The sequence below is a fragment of the Pholcus phalangioides genome, unplaced genomic scaffold, assembly GCF_987345545.1.
Source record: "Pholcus phalangioides strain wild (caught in Gottingen) unplaced genomic scaffold, Ppha-v1.0 ptg000007l_1, whole genome shotgun sequence".
Taxonomy (NCBI): domain Eukaryota; kingdom Metazoa; phylum Arthropoda; class Arachnida; order Araneae; family Pholcidae; genus Pholcus; species Pholcus phalangioides.
In genome coordinates, this window is record NW_028301600.1 from 25216737 (window position 1) to 25237124 (window position 20388).

Below are 20388 nucleotides of genomic sequence, written 5' to 3' on the forward strand. Positions count from 1 at the left end.
ACGCTGTTAAAAACTTTCATGAGAATATCTTGCATATTTTTTTGAGAAATTTAGTTTCTCGTGGAAATGAAGTAACGGAAAAATGACTATTCAAAAAACGCGTTTGAAAATTATTTGTTGCCTTTGAAACCATTGTGTTGCAAATGATTCAAATCAGCTATAACTTTGTTTTGTGTATTTAGTGTATGTGTGTAAAACACTCTTTCAAATAAATTTATAAAACCATTTTCGACATTTTCCAAAAGATTCCTCATTTGAACATAATCAGTAAGTTGTTTAAGCTAAATGGTGAACATCCATTCAGAGAGAGGCGTCCGTACTATACCAAATATATATTTTTTGTTTTTCTCAGAAATTTAAATTATTTTATAAAAAATTATGCGTTTTTCGTTGTAGTATTTTAGGTATGTGGGATTGAAACTGTTACATATCATCTGTAGAGTTAACTGCTTTCCTTGATGATGAGTAGTTAGAGCTACCTACATCTAGATAAATTTTGGATGGAAAGGGGCAAGGTTCTAATGTTCTTTTGGGCATGAATATGTTCTTCTATAGCGCAACGTCCCAAAATATTAAAATACGTCACCATATTTTAATGATCTATGTTTTTATAAACTCTCAAACTGCAGTATTTATTTTTTTTTCATTTTTCAGTCGGTTTTCTATTAATTTCAAAAATGGTATTGGTATTTTTAATTTTAATTTCTGCAATGACTGAGTAACCTAACGGTTATTCATGTGACGTATTATTATGGGGGCATTCCAAGTAATTGCTACATACATACTCAGTATGCAACATACACCTCTTATAACATATTATAGGAGAATATGCGCATCTAACTCCATATATTACAGATTTAAGCAGGCTTTTCGAGTATACATTTGCATATGAGATAGTTTCTTCATATTATATAGGCTTCACAAAATATTAATGTCGTCTGTTATGCGATGGAATACTGACTATCGTCTATTCAAAACATCGAGAATATAGCATTGGTCTGTGAACATGATAATCAAGAAATTCAAGCGAATTTGAATCGCAGACGAAAATGCTTATAAATTTGGCCCATGTCGAAGACGAAAGACAAACGCGCACTTGGAGATTGAAATGTATAAGTAATTTGATAATGCTAGATCCACCGAAAGTGATTTGTATCCATTGACTATCGACAGAGATCATTTGTAATATACAGAATGCATACTTGGATTTCCGAATGCGACATACAAAATATATGTCACATTTTTATATGTATTAAGTAGAATTTATTCATTGAAATCAAGCGTTTTAAAATGACGGAATGGATTCCCGCGTGTATAGATCACTACACAATTCATTTTAGGTCGAGTTAGAGATTCAATCTTATAGAGAAGTTTTGAAATCATACGAAAGTTGGATGAAATCACCTTTAATCACGCTAGAATGAAAAATATGATAAATTTGGTATTTAAAGTTTCCACGACCACATGTGTGTTTTGATTGTTTAGATTGTTTATTTTGATTGTGTATATATTGTTTGTAATTTGTGTTAATTGCATTTTTAATTGGGTTGCTGTATTTTTGAAACATATGACATCCATATTTTTATGGGCATCTTTTTATCAGCCACCTCGTTGGGCATTTTGCCTGTTGTGGCGTTGTATTTGTATTTGTATTTGTATTTAACGGATAAATTGCTGTATATCATTGAAAAAAACATAAACAAGAAAAATATCTAACGCTCTTACTTCGTGTTTATTATAAAAAGGTAAATGTTTTGTGAATTCCATAATATTTGATTGAATGTTAACCTTTTGATTTAGCTATGACTCGAATTGCATGAGAGATACATGTTTTTTTTTTTTTGTTTTTTTTTGGTTTTTTTGCGAAAAATACTAATTCAGAAGATAAGAAAAAAAAATACAATCATGAAGTTCATTCGGCATTGCGTGAAATGAGTTCTGCTCTCACAGCGCTAACATCTCCTACATTCTTAGAAATTTCGCAGGAGGAGCAAACACATCGGCTTTCTAGTATCTCATCGCTGAGTTCATAAAGTTGAGCTTAACACCTGACTTGGGCACGCAATCCGTCACACGCACGCAAAGCACTCACGCGAACATTTTAACATGTCAAAGTGCAATGTGGAGAGGAAAGTTACTCAACGGAATCGTGAAGATACAACCAAAAGTTTGAAGCCTCAAATGAAAAAAATAGTAACTAAAATTGGCTTTTTGGTGTGATCGGTACTTTTTTCATCTACGTTGAGTTATAACGATATAAATCAAACAAGAGAATGCGAATATAGAATATAATTCTGAATCATCAACGTCTATGCGTATTAAAGTACAGTCACAAAATTCTCAATAATGGAACGTCAAAACGTACATTAAAAAATGAAGATATGATCTTCCGTAGAATATAAACAGACAGTAGAAATTTAAATCAAAACTTATGCGGAAGATTCTTATGGCATTAACGCAATCATAACACATAAGGAGTTGTTTACTAGCAGACGTTCAAGCAGTAGAGTAACGAAGACCATTTTAGATAAATTAAAGAGACTGTTATTTTGATCTTGAATAAAATAATTTGATTTACGAGTTGAGAATTTTCTGGAAGTTTTAAATGATTGGACACGGTTGTGAAGATTGATGAACTTAGAACTTGGAACAACTTGCAGAATAATCCAATAAACAAGAAAGCAAGTATATATATATATATATATATATATATATATATACCTCACTAAATTTATTAATTTGAAGGAATGCAGTTTTATCAGTGATATCTGGTTTGCAAATAAGTAAGATGCCGAATGCAAACTAGCTCTTCTGTATTGGAAACACGTGTAAACCTTTCATTTCATACATTAATTCGTACTTATGCTATTGGACGATATCGTCAAATTTTAAGCCAGATATGTAGGACATTATACTAAGTATGCCTTGAGTATCTTGAGTGCGATTCTCTTCAATGCTCTCTAAACTACTAGAAAATAAATTTGAAATAGTCAAATATCACATCTGCATAATTACTCGGTGACGGAATTTTTCAAATGGGTCGATGCTCAATGAGCCATGTCTTTCAATTAATGAGTTATTAATAGTTAATGAAAATTTTGAATATGTCAAAGATTACCCACATTCAAATGCTATGAATTTAAGTATGATTTGATAACCACACTTTTTTCTAAATAAAATATTATTTTGTTTACATGCGAGAATGATCCTGTTGTTTGAGGAGTTTGAAAGAAATCGAAATTATTTACTACATGTACGTGTTGGATTTGAACTCAAACTCAAAACACATCGCATTCGATGTCGAAAGTTTCACGATGCAACAACGCTTTCTTGTTAAACAGGAAATGATATATTTCAAAATTATAACCTTACGGTGTTTTAAATCGAGTATTTGGAGTTTCATGCATCTCAAATTTAGCGCAGCTATGCTATGAAAGAGATACGGGAATATTGTGAAAGTTTATGAGAGGGTTTGCGCGAGAGCTCTCCATGGTTAACTAACGACGTGAAGTTGTGGAGTTAAGAAAATTTTCTCGAACTACACTTGGCTCCCCAAAATCCCGAAGGTGTTTGTGCTGGCAGACGAACTCAACAGATTCCACGTCGCCAACGAAGGGAGACTAATTATTTGGAGACACTTTATTACTTCCTCATTAGAAGAACTTCAGAAGTAAATTATGAGGAAAAGATGAGTGATTCAGTTGGTAGAGCGTGTAATAACGTCAAATTTTTGTATAAATTCTAAATGCAAGACCACATAGAAACACATAATTGAACACAGTCCATGAGAACATTGATGGCACCAACAGTGTTTCAGAAGAGTATTTCTAAACAATGGGAAAAAAGAGAATTTCACGTAATATTATCAGAATTGTATCCTATTCATCTTTGGTACCCTCACAAAGAGTTTAATGATTTTCTGAAGAAATCGCCATGATTGACCATTTAAAATTATAAATCATCAGATTCAACTTGAATTGAGATCGATATTTTGAATTAATTGAAAATAATTTGATTATTACACTTCGTTTGTGGTTATATATGAGTTCTATTTTCATCTTCGGTTTCTCCAATATCTAAATTTGTGATATGTTATTGCAAATTTTAGATCTCTCTTTTTAATAACTTGCTTTGGAGTAATATCACCAGAGATATCAGATTTTGGACCTTCAATTTTATTTGCATCAAAATCGAATTTAATCGATGACATACAAAATCGTCATAAATTTGTACTTACGAAATCTCGCCAAATGGTGCAAAGGCTTCACGAAGTTGTTGCGTTTCGATTTCTGGGCTGAGGTCACCCACGAATATGTGGTAGTGCTCTATAAAAAATGAAATGCGTTTTTTAAAACAACCCGATATAACTCTAAATAACATTAAAATTGAGTTCAAACATATAATGAATACAGGGAATATTACATTATGAAATTCAGAACTTATTACTACAAAAGAAACAAAATGTTCCTAGAAAAGAAGCTATTAAATATTTTATTTCAGCTCTGTCCAACGTTTTCACGAATAACGTTTTAGGAAAAAAATTCAATAATAGGCCTGATAAATGCAAGTATATCATCAAGTTTCCAGGATACATTTGCCTTTCAGCAGATAACGTCTTAAATTCTGGGAGAGTTCGCGTATTTCATTTCCACTTTCAGTTTCACTGTAATGTTTCAGGTAATGGACTACGTATGCATGTTTATATTCAACACATAGGAACTAACAAACACATATAATGGGATCCTCAACTTCGTTAACACGAGACGTTTCTTAACGTTGATCTCGCACGGGAGCTATACACTCAAAGTTTTATTAAGCCATTCATCCACCATTCAATGACACAGACCTTTGAATTGTTAAATATGTGAATTTGCATTCGAATGCGTCACATCAACTCGAAACAAGCTCTTTGTTTAAGTATTTAAGTGGAAAAGGAAGTGTGAAACTGCAACAGTAATTAAGAGCCCACCCATCAAAAGACAGAATTCACTATGGTGCTGCATAATGTATATTTAGTTGTAACGTTACTCACTCTCGCTAAAATTAAAATTTTGTTCGAATATCGATTGACATGTTTGATTAATTACATAAATAAAAAAAGTGCGTTCAATTAATTTCCAGAAGTAACGAAACATTGGTAAGACTGTGCTCATCTTGGTAATCGTCATCTTGATAGTCAGAAAATGATATTCTAATTCATTTTTAGTTCTTCATCTATGAACATGCATGCTTTTTAATTAAATGAGCTCAAAATTATAGTGAAGTATAATACTACTGTTACAGTAGGTAGTTAAAAACACAAATCTGACAAAACTTCTTGATATCATTGGTTGATGTAAAAACTGATGTATGAGCTTGTATGGCATCATTCTAATGTATTTACTCGGATTTTGCACAGTCTGATACGCAGTTCTTTACTTAGATTTTTTTATAAGCCAATATTTGCATACATTATATGAAATTTTATATGATTCAGAAATTCCCCACATCTGTTTTGGATGAATTAGCAACGAGCTCTACATTAACAATAAGTTAATTCCACACACATGAAACTTTAATGGTCATAATAAGTCATTTATCATCATATTTTTGATAATATGAAAACAAAAATCAAAAAATATATAATGAAAAGCATTTTCATATCTCCAAAAAAGATCATTTTTAATATCAATAACCATTGCCAAAATAGCGATACCATGCCAAAATAGATAATTAGGATCAAGAAAATAATTAGGATTAAGATTTCATAAATAGTTTGCACATCCTCTTCCAAAAATAATTCTCTTGAGGCTCTCAAAATCAGTTAATATCTTTCTGTTTTATATCATTTAAGGTTTAAAAAAATTTCGTTTGTGTGTGATGTGAAAAAATATTCAATGATTCAACAATGGTGCAGTTATATCATACGGTACTTAATGTATGAATGTAACATAGAAATATAAATTTCAAACTTTTCAACACGATGAAATGATGTTTCCAACAACAGGCCGAAGACTTGGTTATTATCTATTTCCTATAAGTTTTATCCCACCATTTCACACACACATATTCTTCTATACGGGAAATAAAATTCATTCATCCACAAATGTCATGTAAGTATGATGTCCAAAACTCAGTTTAATATCACGGAAATCTATAAAATTTTTGTGTTCGGACCATGTCTATTGATTAACAGTAACTCATTCGCATTTACATCTATTATAGAGGGAATATGATAAGCAGATTTCGTGCATTTATATTTGGTTTGATGATGGACTATAGTTAACTTTGTTATTATTGAATATTTATATACGAGAATCTCTCTCTCTCGTAGTCCATTCACTATCTTATTCATTTTTCACATGAAAACTGTGTATCCTGTTACTGATGCCGTTGCCCGTAAGTTTATTGTTGATGACCGCAAACACTTTGCTTTCCTCCCGCTCGTTTTAAACATTTTGCAGCAAGAGCTACCAGGAGCAAGGATTCCAGAAACGTTTCATCGAGTCATTTTCGAAGATGGATGTTTCATTTGTATAATACCATTGAACTCAACTTGAATGAGGATCACACTATTGGGTAACCAGAGCACAATATGTTTCTAGGGTGTAGACATTGAAGGGAAGCCCTTTTGTGGTGGACGTTGCTTTCATTAATCCTACAGCTAGTCCCCCCTTCACCATACATAAGTATAAACAGTCGGACGGACCCTGTGGCAAAAGCAGGAAGCTTTCGTTTCGGGTTAAACAAAGATCTATTGAAAAGGACTTGGAGCTCTGGCGTTTAAAGGAACGTGCCCATCTAAAACAGAGTTCGAAGGAGAGAGAGAGAGAGCTAGGTAAAATATCCGTTTTACGAAAACGGCAGTGAAAACGGTAGCAAGTTAACAAAGTTCCGCTCTGAAACGAATCACGGGAAAGAGAAAACGGTACAAAGAGAGGAAAACCAGAAAGCACTAATCTATAATCGTTATCAGTGAAGCATCAGGAATGAATTATAGACTGTAAAAAGGAAAAACAGAAATCATGCACCGGGAATTTAATACCACAAATTGCGATGGATGGATATTCGTCAGTGACTCCGAGAGAATCATACAATGGGAAATGTCTTCTGTGGTAACAGCTATAATTAGGATTTTGAAATTGTAATTCTCATTTCGGATTAAAAACAAAGCAACTACTTCTGTAGGCGTTGCCAATTGCGATTATGTGAATATTCTATGTAAATAGCGAACGTTCATTTACCTTTTTTGTTGAGTTTCTGAAAACAGTTTTATAGTTAAGGGATTTCATGCCTTTCAACATAGTAAAAAACTAGGCTCTAGTAGAAAAAAATACCATTAAAAATACTATTTAATCATTGACTGAGTTCAAATGATTTACACCAGCGGCGGTTCTCAACCGTTTTTTGACTCGCGGAGCCCTTTTCAGTATATAATTTTCATAGCGGAGCCCTGTTTGACTCGAGGAGCCTTTTTGTATATAATTTTTATTCCGGAACCCTGTAGGCCTTTTTTTTGTTTATCTATCAAATTTACTGATTTATTTTATTTTCCTCGAGTCGCGGCGGAGCCCCTGGGAAGTGCACACGCAGCCCCAAGGGCTCCGCGGAGCACCGGTTGAGAACCGCTGATTTACACTAATGTTTTGCATAAAACATTTAATTTTATGTGCTATCCTATGCTATTATAAGATTTTGCATATCTCCAATGACTAATTTTTTGTGAACTTAAAAAAAAACCCCATTAAAAACAGCTTGCACGCATGATAAAGTAGCATAACAGTAATGCAATTTAATAGAAATTGATTTAAAATATATATAAACGAAACTATTCAGTTTATGAAATGAAGCAGAAGATTGAGATTTTATTGCTGAATCTTATTTAAAATGATAGATATGTTAAAATTAACAGATATGTGAAACTTATGCGTATACTATAGTATAGGATATCATATACAAAAGGCGTATGAAAATTTAGAAATAAATCAATGGTTAAATAGTGTTTTTAATGATAGGTCTACGAGAGCAGGGGTGGTCAACCATTTTCCAATCTGTGCCACAATCGGGATTATTTTCGATGCATTTGCCCCTCCAAGAATTTTAAAATGCAGAATAGACATCCCGTTTTAAGGAACATTATCTCCATTTCTGCAAAATATTGTTCAGCTGTCCTCTTAGTTCCGTAAAAATGTTCAGTTTGTCACTTTTTTGAGTTCTAAATTGTTTTTATTCATTATCGCAGTGTAGATTGTGTACAAACGTACGTATGTTGGTAGGAGTTCATATTACCTACATCATGTTGGGCATAGACACCGGAACTTTAGGACTCGGGGTGCTTGGGCCCCCTCCCCAATAAACTTTCTAAGAGGAATTAGCCCCCGCTCCCAAGAATGCATCGATATACAATGAAATTGTATGGTGGCTAGTACTGGGCTGTAGCCCAGGGAAGCAAATTTGAGAAATAAAAGCGAAGAAATTAATAAAATGGAAAAAAGTGGTGAATATGTTTCCCAAAGACGATGTAAATCCGCCTCTTCCTAGAGAATGAGGGACTGAATGGCCAAACGAGAGACCTAGAAAGTTTTCAAGTATGTGATCCTGAATTTACGGAAAATCCTGAATTTCGTACACGGGACGACCAGCAATTATATGCCTAAAGATGAATAACGAGCAGAAACGTATTGAATAGAAAGTCATCAATTAGTTATTATTTTAAGGGGACTTGCTATAGTGAAAGGTTTATTAGCCTACAAGACCATCATTCATAATAAAAAGATTGTTTATAAAATTTGAAAGAATTTCTTTGATTGTGGGGAAAATGGAACAGAATTTCTTTAATTTTTGAAAAGTTTTCGCGCGTCACTCCTGATATCATAGTGTGCCTTGGCCACCCCTATACTAGAGCATAGTTTTTCAGCGTAAGGTATGAGACCCCTCAAGATGTGTCGCGACCCTTGAAGTAGAATTTTCAAAAATGTCTTCAAAAATTATTTCATTAAATTGCAAATAAAACACTAAAGATTTCGTGTTAATCAGTTAATTTGTTCTTTCAAAATAATAGAAAGATTTAATGAATTATAGCGTAAATGTATACAAGAGAAAACACTTTGAACGTGGTTTCAGATTGCAGTTTTCAAGTTCAGAAACTGCAGAACCAAATATTCCGAAATTTTGTAGAAATTTTTATTCGACTTGTGGTAGTAAAGGATCTAAGATTTAGTAATTCACTAATGGGAAATGTTTTTTTCTAAAGAATGTTGAATTTAGACTTTCGAAATTTTTATATTTTTTTGAAACTTAAAAAAATCATAAAAATTCTGACGATTCAAGTCCATTTTACTTAAACATGTCGGATAAACATTTCTGCAAAATTTCGGAATTTCTGGTGCGGTAGTTTGTTTTTAATCTTACGGATGAACTGTAATCTGAGAAAACGACGTTCAAAAACTGTTCTTTTCTTGTATACATTTACACTATAATTCATTATATCTTTCTTTTATTATGAAAGATCAAATTAACCGATTGACATGAAATTTTCAGTATTTTATTTGCAATTGAATGAAATATTTTCAAATTCATTTTTGAAAAATTCGACTTCAAGGGTCGTGACATCCTCCCCACCCCCCTAACTTTAAATCCTGAATCTAACTTGTTATGTAGGGGGCTCAAGGGACAAGGCGGAATTTCAGCATTTCTTTTGTGTTTGTTTAAATATTTCTGTCGCATCTAAATGGCAATAGTCAAGTCGGTCTTGGTAGCCCAGGTTGATAAGATACTCCCCTAAAGTACTAAAGAATGTTTAGAGGCGCCACGAGATCGATACCCGATTCGTCCCCGTCAGAAACTTTCCTGGAGCGGAGGTTCGAAAGAAACGGTAACATCATGAGCACAGAAAAATATTGTTACTGCAGAGTCCTACAACGGAAGGTTAGCATGCTAACCTCTCATTGAGTATAAAGGGCAAAAATGACGAACGCTGCCATTCAGAATCGGCATTAAATTGTAGGTCCCGGTCTATTAGCTTATGTGTTCAGAAAATGACCGTGGCGCAACAAAAATTATCAATAATGAAGTTGATGTTATTGATCACAAGAACTGAATCACTCTTGATTATTTAGGAAAAAAGAAAGGTGAAAATCAGTTTTCCACATTGGGAAATAAGAGTAATCTTTATTTGTTTGAAAATGATTTATAATTATTAAATTTCTTTACATTGCTGAAGATACTTGTGTACTTTGAAGATGCTAGAAGTAATTTGTGTACTTTGAAGATGCTAGAAGTAATTTGTGTACTTTGAAGATGCTAGAAGTAATTTGTGTACTTTGAAGATGCTAGAAGTAATTTGTGTACTTCGAACACTTGCACTTTTCATAAATCTCAGTTCAATTTTCTTGATGCATGTGATGCTTAGATTTCAATAACAAACTTTCAACCGGTGGAGCTAATGGGACAAGCGAAATGGGGTCTGATAGGACATGTACTAGTGATTTAGAGAAGCTTTTTCTGGTAATTTGAAGTATTATTTTTCTGATTTTTAAAAAGTCACCCTATGTAATGGAACAAATATGCCCAACTGGGATGTGTTTAATTGTATACTTAATTGAAATAATATAGATGAAACTCGAAATAATTTTGTCAGTTTAATCATACTATAAGAAAATTAAAATTTGAAATACTGCCTAAATAAGCATAATTGTTAACCTATTCGAAAAAAACTTTGTTTTAAAACCAAAAATTACATTTATTATGATTCAGTATGCTCTTATGTGACCAGACTATAATATTTCATAGTATTTTCAAAATTTTCGTGGGTTAATTTTCTTGTCCCATTACACGCGAGCCTTGGGAGTAGTGGGAAAAAGAGGGTTGATGAGATCATCACTGCAAAAGTAATTATAATTATTTGCATTGATATTTCTTTATCGTGTAACATATATATGTATGTTCATCAATAAAACGAAAAAAATCAAATTTTTGCTAATTTAACTTTAAAAAAAAATAAAATTTATCTCATTATCTCCACTTTTCCCCTAAATAAAATAAAAATTACCGTTCGATAAATATTTAATGTTTTGTATCTATTGATGATTTTGAAGGTAAAACCAACACACACACACATATTAGTTTCGTATTTTATATAAGAAAGTTTAAAAAAAAGAGAACGTCATGGATTTAATGGCTTTCCAAACTTTTTAAATTTTCGAAATCGATCGAGGAACAAGATACTTCACGCACGTATAAAGAAATAAAAGTTTCTAGACAGTAGGTATTCCCAACAGAGAAGTTCACACACAAGGGAGAATATCTATTTTTATTAAAGTCACGAATGATTGTGTAAGTAAATACATTTTTTTTGCATCATTCGAAGTACAATTCCGAATAAAGATTTATATATACGCATTTTCTTATACGTCAGTTTTGGATATACAGTATTTAGATGCATATAGTATTGTAGATTCATAATATTTACGATAATAGGCATATACGTTATATCGATTTGGATAACAAATTATTATTTAGGTCTATGTGTGGCCCAACAGACGTTAGTTTGGTATTTTGACACTTGAAGGAATTTGTTGTCTATAATAGTGGTTTATTGTTTGAACCCATAAAGAAATGAAACATAATAATACAATAGGAACTCTGATTTCTCAGAAATGCGTGTTTTGTTTGGAAAGACGTCAAAGTTTTTCTTTTACAAGACGTCAACGTTTTTCTTTGACGTCTTCTAAAGTTTTATTCCCAATTCTAATAACATGTCTCAAACGTGAGATTGCATGCTGTAGGGTTTTTCTCGATTTTTATATGCTACTAAATTGTTTATCTACTTATTAACAACCCATGTTTTTGTACGTAATAATTAAAACAAGAACGTCTAATATCTGGTAGAAATTTTATTCTGTTGGTTATTCAATTTTTACAGGCCATATTTTTGTTGAAAATAGTAGTTTACATGTAATGCAATGAAATTACTGCAACAGCGAATCATCTTGAAATGAGAAATAGATGATACTCATAAAAAAAAATCTTGAGACTAATTGTACACACAATGCAATGATGACTGTAATCTACGAACAGCTCTTACACAAGTTGCACCCTGCAGCCTGAATAATTCCCCTTGCAGCATTTTCTCAACCAGCGATTACCGTTAACGACCAAACCTAATTAAAGATAATTAATGATGATGTTTGAATCTTAATGTGTTATTTCCTTTTCATTGAAAACAAGATGTTGGGTTAGAGAAGCGAAAAACTAATTTGCTGGAGATATATCCCGGTTTTATTTCCTTCTAGGTATCCGTACGTCCTCCATCTCACGATAGGCCAAGCAAAATCATCAACCTACCATTAGCAGTAGATTTTGATATTCTCTCAGGGGCTGAGTAGAACTTTTTTTTGTGTGCCAGCAATAAAAAAATGTGTAAAAAGACTATTAAAAAACAATTACTAGACAACGGGTGCATTAATACGTAGCATAGAGAGGCATGACCCATCTCAGGGCTATTTTAAAATCACGAAAAACGGCGATCAGCAGTAGCATGTTTAATTTTGCTCCGGCAAATTGGGAAAAATTGTTTCAAAAAGTGCCAGAATATACGAAGAGACTGAGGCTAAACGTAGAAGCGGAAATAAACTCTGGTAATAGTACAGCAATTATATCTCATTTCTGTGGAGAAAGTGCGGTTATTTCCTGATTTCTTTTAATACTTTACATCCTTTTATTCATTGTTCTACTTCATAATGTATCATGATATCCTTTGTATTCTTATATGACGTGCAATTCAAGTAGCGTATACGAATACTTTGGAAGGTGAATACTCACTTGTTTTCTTATTGGCTAGGCACCTTAATGTATTCTTGATGTGCCGAGATGCTGAGAAAAAAAACAATACACTCTTCCTGAAGCGAACCTTAACTTTAACATTATACTATTGATTCTTGCTCAATAACAGTATAAAAGTAGAATTTTATTTCCTAAAGGATTGATACTTTAAATGCCGACGTATTAAGTGAATGATTATGGCAAAATACGAAGGTAAAAAAAATTCTGTGAGCATTGTTTGAGGAAGCATTCCATTTTTTATACTTTCTTGTCCAAATAAAATGATTTAAAAAAATATCTGAGAAATCGGATTTTGCTTTAAATTTTATAAATAAATTGAAATTTGTAAATCCTCCTATATCGAAAACTTGGATATGCAAATGTAAAAAAATTATTTTGAAGATACGCACGGGCTTGTGTATGTGAGGTCAGTTTCCAAATACAGAATATAAATAATTTATGTGCAGTTAAATTTGTTATATTAATAGGAAATTGTTTGAATAAAACAAGAAAATTTTTAACAATGTTTAGTGCTGCATTTCATTCGAAACCCCTTATTATTTTGCTCAACGGAGATATTTACTTAAAATCGAGATTTATCTCACCCGAAAAGGATTCAGTTCCCTCTCTATTTCGGATAATGGATTTCCTATTCTATTTGATTATTATCATTTTGATATATTTTGTCCATTTTTTCCGATGAATAAAATATTAAAAAAATTAACGATATACTCAATTCTATAAGTTTTCTATGAATTCGACAATCATGAGAATATCAGACGATGAATTTTTCCCTTCTATACTGGTCAGAATTGTACACTATCGTGCACAATGATTAAAAAAGAATCATCCGATTTGAAAGGGATATATTTTTTAAACTAACAAGGCGAAATTATAAATACATGAATATAAAGTGGAAATATCTGAGTTCTTTTTACAAATGTTCAATGACTCCCTTCAGTCAAACGTACAATGTCGAGGCAATACACATATGTAATATATATAATATATGAAAAAACCTTGCAAAAACATTCTCGAGGGTCAACATAATGGTCAGCTGCAGCGTCGCGGGCCGCACCAGAGACGACACTCCGGCGTATAAACCGCACGAGTTAAACGACGGGTAAAACTCGCAAATTTGCCCTCGTCATAAATAATATGATGAAACACTGACAATATAGTCATCAAACTTTTGCTCTGGGGCTTTATCTTCGTCAACTTCACAAACTGATAAATACCTAGGTATTCATTGTGTGTGTGTATGTGGTTGTGTTTCTAGTTAGATGCAATGCATATAAAACTACAGCTTCTTCTGAAAATTATTCCATTTAATACGCCCATTGTTTGAATTTTTCACAAACAAAACTTTTTTTTTTCAAATTTTTCTCAAAAATTACTTTTTTTATCCTTACCACTGATTTGGCACCCCTCATATAGTGGCAGCCTGTGCGACCGAAAGGGTCGACTATACGCTAAGGAATTTATTTACGCATCAGTAGACTTTGAGTGGAGTTTTATTATCGGGGAAAAAAATGCCAAAAGCCAGTCACGTAGATAGTGTTAACCGTCGGACTGGAAAAACGTGATATTACCAAGGTAAGATGAACCAGGAAAACTATTTGCAGATGGGAAAAGATGCGAGAGTAGGCCATTAGCTGGAGTCTTGATACGTCGATAAGATTGCACGGAACCTGATTTGTGATTCCTGTGTTCTAATTACGTGAGCTACCTTCTTTAATCAGAATGTCGGCGGTTCCGTTTGAAGAAGTGCTAGTCTGGTGTAGAGTTGAATTTCACCAACTTGCCATGTCGAAAGTTAGAAATGAATGATTCTCAATTTTTGGCACTAATAATCATGGTATCCGAGTTTGTAACTCCTTTGGTCAACGGCACATTATGAATCCAACCGTCAAATAAGACACATTTTTGCTATTTGGAATTCAGGCTCTGTGTAGCGTAGTCGTTTGAAGCCATTGTAAGGTGGCATCTACTTCGAGATAGTTTTGTCACAGTAAGCAGAACATCAAATATGCATTCGGAGACGAATACGGAGGCCGCAACACGCAACTAATCTTGACAGCTAGGCAGAAATAAATATAAAAAATCCCATTCTCAAGAGCAATATGTATGTTCGAAAAGGCAGTATGGTAAGAATATCATAAAGCATTTTCGCCCTTTTGAAATTATGAATGTAAATAATCTGTTAATGTGGAAGTCTGAAGTTGGAATTTCTCTAGCTCAAATAATGGTCATAAATTCAATTTAATGCACACTATTTTTAACTATTCGGGGGCCGCACAAAATGACAAAGCAATTGGCCACCCCAATCTAAAAGATTGACGTTTTCTCTTTATGTTCATATATTACTCGTCCATTCTATGTTTTTAATTTTTAAAAATATAATAAGAAATAAAATATACTAAAATATATAAATTTTGATATCAGACGATTCTTTCTAAATGACCCTGTATTTTAAACGCAATTTATAGATGGAGTATTTTCATTTCCCCCAAAAGTGCCGTATATGTATTTATTATTATTTATTCTTACGATTCAATAACAAAAAAGATCTGACCAGATCGAATTTGAATGCAAGATACGCAAAGGACACACCAATCTAGACGTTTTGTGAAACGGAGCATGGGGAAATAAATAAATACAAATGATACACCAAGTTCTTGAGATCAACAAAAAGCATGAAAGGGAGAAAGAGAGATGTCAAGACCCGATAGATTGACGAAGCCAGATGAATGATAGGTAGAATTCCGACGAGTATCCCGAAAAATGCGGGAAACGCATGTAAATTGTAGAAGAAATGATTGAAAATAATGGGAATGAGTTGGAAGGAGGAAGAAAGAACGTTTTCTTGGAAAAACCTCCGTCTTGACCCCTACTCTTTCCGGAAGCGGAAGAACGGAACAAGGCGATGTAGGGTGAAGACGACAAGAAAAATCTCCGTGAAACCCCAAACGAAAAAAAAAAAAAAAAAAACAACCGAAGAAAAGAAAAATCACCGAGAACAAAGCATATAAGTAAAATTTATATCATTTATCAAAGCAATCAGAAACGAAATTTACATATTATGCTAACCGCTGTCCTCTTGGACAAAAGCCACGGATGGCCGATCAGAAAGAAAGAACAAGCGCCTCGTCACTACTACTGCAAATGTAGAGGAGGTCTGAGAGAGAGAATCAGGAATATGTGATCTCTCGTCACAACTGAAACAGACACAGTCACAGAGTAAAGCTAACAAACAAAACAGACAAAGAACAGAAACACGAAATAAGACACCAGAATTTTCCAAAGAAACATCAATGCTTTCCCAACCTCTTGCTCTTCATTTTTTTTCTGTGTCCCTCTCTCTTTCTCTCTTGAACGAACACCAACTCATTGAAATGATGGGACAATGTTACCAACAGTAGAAATTTTGCTTGATTTTATTTTTTATTCGTTTTTGTGAGTTACAACTCTTTGCTTTATATTTTCTGGAGCTTCTTTTACATCATCCAGCAAGAAACCACCAGCCATTCTAAGGCAGTTTTTGCTCTTTTAAAAAAAATTGGGGTAGACTGTGCCATAAGCACACGGCTGCCAATTTTGAAGTGAATAAGTTCCTTAGGCCTACCTTTGTCCCGTACATACTGACAAATTAAATTGGTATCATCGGATTTGTCCTAGAAATATCTATCAGATGATACCAATGTAGTCTATTGGTGTTGCGGACTCCGTTACGAAAAAAACAATTTCGTTACGAAAGCGGGACGCAAGATTGGTGCCCAGACTGGAAAAGGTATTGAAACCAGAGTAGCATCATTGGATTTGCTTTAAAAATACCTATCAGCCGACACCATTAGCTTCTGTTTGTGTTGCGAACCTCTCGAGATATAGTGTAAAACAATTTCGTTACAAAGGTGGACCGAAAGTTGAGTGCCCAGACCAGAAGAGCCATTAAGGCCAGAGTGGTATCATTAGGTTTATCTTAACAAGATCTACCCGCAGACATGAACAATTGAATAACACACTGAGCTATTCTGAATACTTCTTCAGATATGAGCGTTTAAATAATTTCGTTACGAAGCTTTCATATTGAGATGATTCAAAAGGCGTATGCAGTGTAACTTAGATAACGATCGATTTGGTTAACGAGTAATTCGCATAACGAGCAAACATTTTGAACAAGTTTTGACTAGGTTAACGAGCGGTGATTCACATTACGAGCAAAATTTCACATTCGAAACTGGTACAGAGTGATTTCTGATAATATTTTGTTTTAAGCGTTTTTTTAAGTTAGAACCATACCTCTACGACGAACGCGAATGGTGGATGAGATAATGAGGCCGATGTTAGGACTTACAGGGCACCCTGTATATTCTTATTTTCAGACATTTTGGGTGAGATAGGACCCCTGGGTCTCCTTTCCTGACTAGGGTTTTGATCAACATCACTTCCAAAACTCAATATAGTCAAAAGGTATGAGTTTTTTCGTACATAGGATATATGAACACTATTGCTTGAGCTCACATGATGTTTTACCGTTCGATACAATTTCAGATTATACGCACTGTGCATGTAGATCATGTAGACCATTGATGAGATGGTAACGCGCCATTCCAAATCGATACATTTAATTTTCATATCAAGTGTTTTGGATCGTTATTCTCTAATAACAATAGTGACGTGGGGGTTCGGTACAGCAATCGGTGAAGTTCATGAATGATCACAAGGCAAGAAACTACTTAAAAACACTACTTTTATTCTACGCGCACTTGTCACAGAGGCTGCGGAGCATGAATGAAGCGTGCCACAGTTTCTATTAAAATGCAAAGTGTGAACATGAATATCTAAAGAAAATACGTCATCCGTTACTCGGGAAGAAAACTTTCAAGAAAAAAGTATAGATGCAGTTCTTATATCGACATATTCTACATGATTCTATACTATCAGCTACTATATGGACAGTATTTTCCGTTAATAACTTATATATCAGTACTATATAAAATCTACAATCCATATATTCCATTTCAATACGTATAAAAGTGTAACTATATATACGTATGTGTCGTTTATTTATGATCAACTGTAATTATTTATGATAAAACTTAAAAAACTTAACTAAAATTATTTATGATAAAAGTAATTTATGATAAAACTGTAATGATCATTTTTCAATAATGAAACGTCATTTAAAGGAATTTTAAAAATGAAGTTTATAAATCGTGCATAAAATATATTTCTAAATGAGATTTACTTGATTTTATCGTAAATATAGCACAAAAAATTTTACACTTTCATTTTTTTAATTTCAAATTTAACTGGATATTTACTGATATTATCGGGATTTTTTCTTAAAAATTCGTTCAGTTCGATTTTGAGATCGGCTAACAAAAATCCGAGGACGTATTTCAGTAAAATTATTATTTTTGAATGATTATTTTACATAAAAATTGACCGCGACTGTATCAAGTATTCAAAGTAAATAAATCAAACACGGTCATAAAAGTTGGGAAAACAATTTCTTTTGAATTACGCAAATACAAAAAATTAGCTCTTAATAAATGCTAACTACCAAATTTCATCCACTGGAAGTGGCAGCTTGAATTTAAATGATTGACATTTTAATTAACTATGAATCTATCTAACTATTATGTAAATGAATATAATTGTTTTCGATCTGACAAAACATTTTTCATCATTACTAAAGTATAAAAGATAACGATTTTATTGAAGCTATTAAATATATTTGACTGATAATTAATCATGTTTGTTGAACCAAGTAGCTTATTTTTCTTGCTTCACTTGATGAATGACACGATGCATTTGACACATTAAAGTAAGCATGGATATAAATGACGCGAAACATTTCTGATTCATCTGCGCTATGTTGATATGGAATTTACCACTTTTCGTATGGATAAAGTAATATCACGTATGTACGCCTCCACGATGGCAACAAGCTCGCGTATCGAATACGGCTTATTTTTCAAAAGTACATAGTGTATTAACATAGACACTACGAAATATAAAAATGAAACTGGCTTGACAATATCAACACACCAGGGGCCGTCTAGTACAGTGTAATCCCGTTTATACAACTTTCAATATGCGAAAGTCGTGCAAATTAAACCTAATTTTAAATTTAAAAATATTAATTTTCAATTATATATTAGGATTTTTTTGGGAATTTTTTTTTCAGCTAACTGAAAGCTTAGGTTTTTTCTCGCCTTTTGAAAATAACCTTCGAATTTATAGATTTAAATTAGGCTATAAATTATTACGAGATTATTTCAGTTACATATGTATGTCACCCACAAAACAGTCAAGATTCAAATGAAAGAAATAACACTTTCCTCAAGATTTGGGATTGCAGTCGAAAAGAAAATGTCGTGTAATGGAATATACATGACGGATGAATGAAATATTTTACATTGAAATGTAAAATAACGTCGGCGTCGTATAAATGTGAAAGTCCAATGAACGGGGTTTCGCTCAGGCCTCATTAGAGGCATGATAGCAACTTTTTAATTGGGGTTTTGAAGACACGGTCCCCGTATGAATAGTTATTCTTTATATTTTATTAACTACACAACCCCTTGCAACATGAATGACGTATCTGAGTTCTATATATATATATATATACGTTATTTGGGTAATTTTTCTAATTGGAAGTATTCCTCTAGGATCAGTTCGTCAGTAAAATGCGCGGTAAGGGTAATTATGGAATAACTCTGTAAATATTATCATTAGTCGGCCCGTAAAAATACTTTCAAGTACCCGAAGCAAACACATCTACATTAGAAAAAATTTGATGTCATTATTTGACGAAATATTTGCTGTGCACGCAGTGAAATTTTCTATAATATGTTACCTTTCAAATTCACCGGTCATGGTCATTTTAGGTACTTGTAAAACTAAAAATATCTCAGCCGATTTTGTTCGAATAGTTGGACAGCATAAATTTCGTTACTTTTGGAAAAATTCGTGAAATTTCAACATTCTAAACAATCTGGTTCATTACGAAAATGGAACTAGAAGATAAAAACTGTTAAAATGGCCGGCTTGGCTTTTATGGTGTTAAAATTAAAACCCACATAAAAAAATATGAATAAAAATATAAGTACAAATACATTAACGTTGAAAATAAACTTGAAGGTGAATATGATTGTCGAATCACACCAATACCAGTGCCTGGAGGCAGCTGAAACATATAGTGATATATGTATAGATTATAATTTTATTTAAATTTTAGATTTAAAATCTGAGATTAGAAACTTTGAAATAGAGATTTGATATAGCTGATAGAAAAAATTCACGATGACATAATTTTTGTAGAAATTTTATATTCGAATTAGCATATAGCTGATAGAAATGACAAGATACAAAATCTGAATGCAAGATATTATAATTATTAGATATTATATTCTGCTTTTTAGCAGAATATAAAAATTTACGAATTTGAAAATCATTAAATTCTGTGCCTGGTTTCTCCATCAGAGAGGTACACCCTAACAGACGGGAAACGTTTCTGAGAGTGCTTGGCCAATGCCAAAGAAAGCACTCGAACCCCCGGCGTTCTGTCAAATAGTACCA

At 33.0% G+C, this 20388-nt stretch overlaps 1 protein-coding gene across 9 annotated transcripts in view; it reads right to left on the reverse strand.

The window, feature by feature from the left end:
• LOC149085105 (nucleolysin TIAR-like) overlaps positions 1-20388 on the reverse strand; it is an 860358-nt gene that overhangs the window by 196749 nt on the left and 643221 nt on the right. For all 9 annotated transcript variants that reach the window (XM_089232912.1, XM_089232908.1, XM_089232907.1 and 6 more), the window contains one exon: positions 4238-4325. In XM_089232912.1, coding sequence (XP_089089038.1) covers positions 4238-4325 — 88 coding nt within the window. The remainder of the gene's footprint in view (positions 1-4237; positions 4326-20388) is intronic.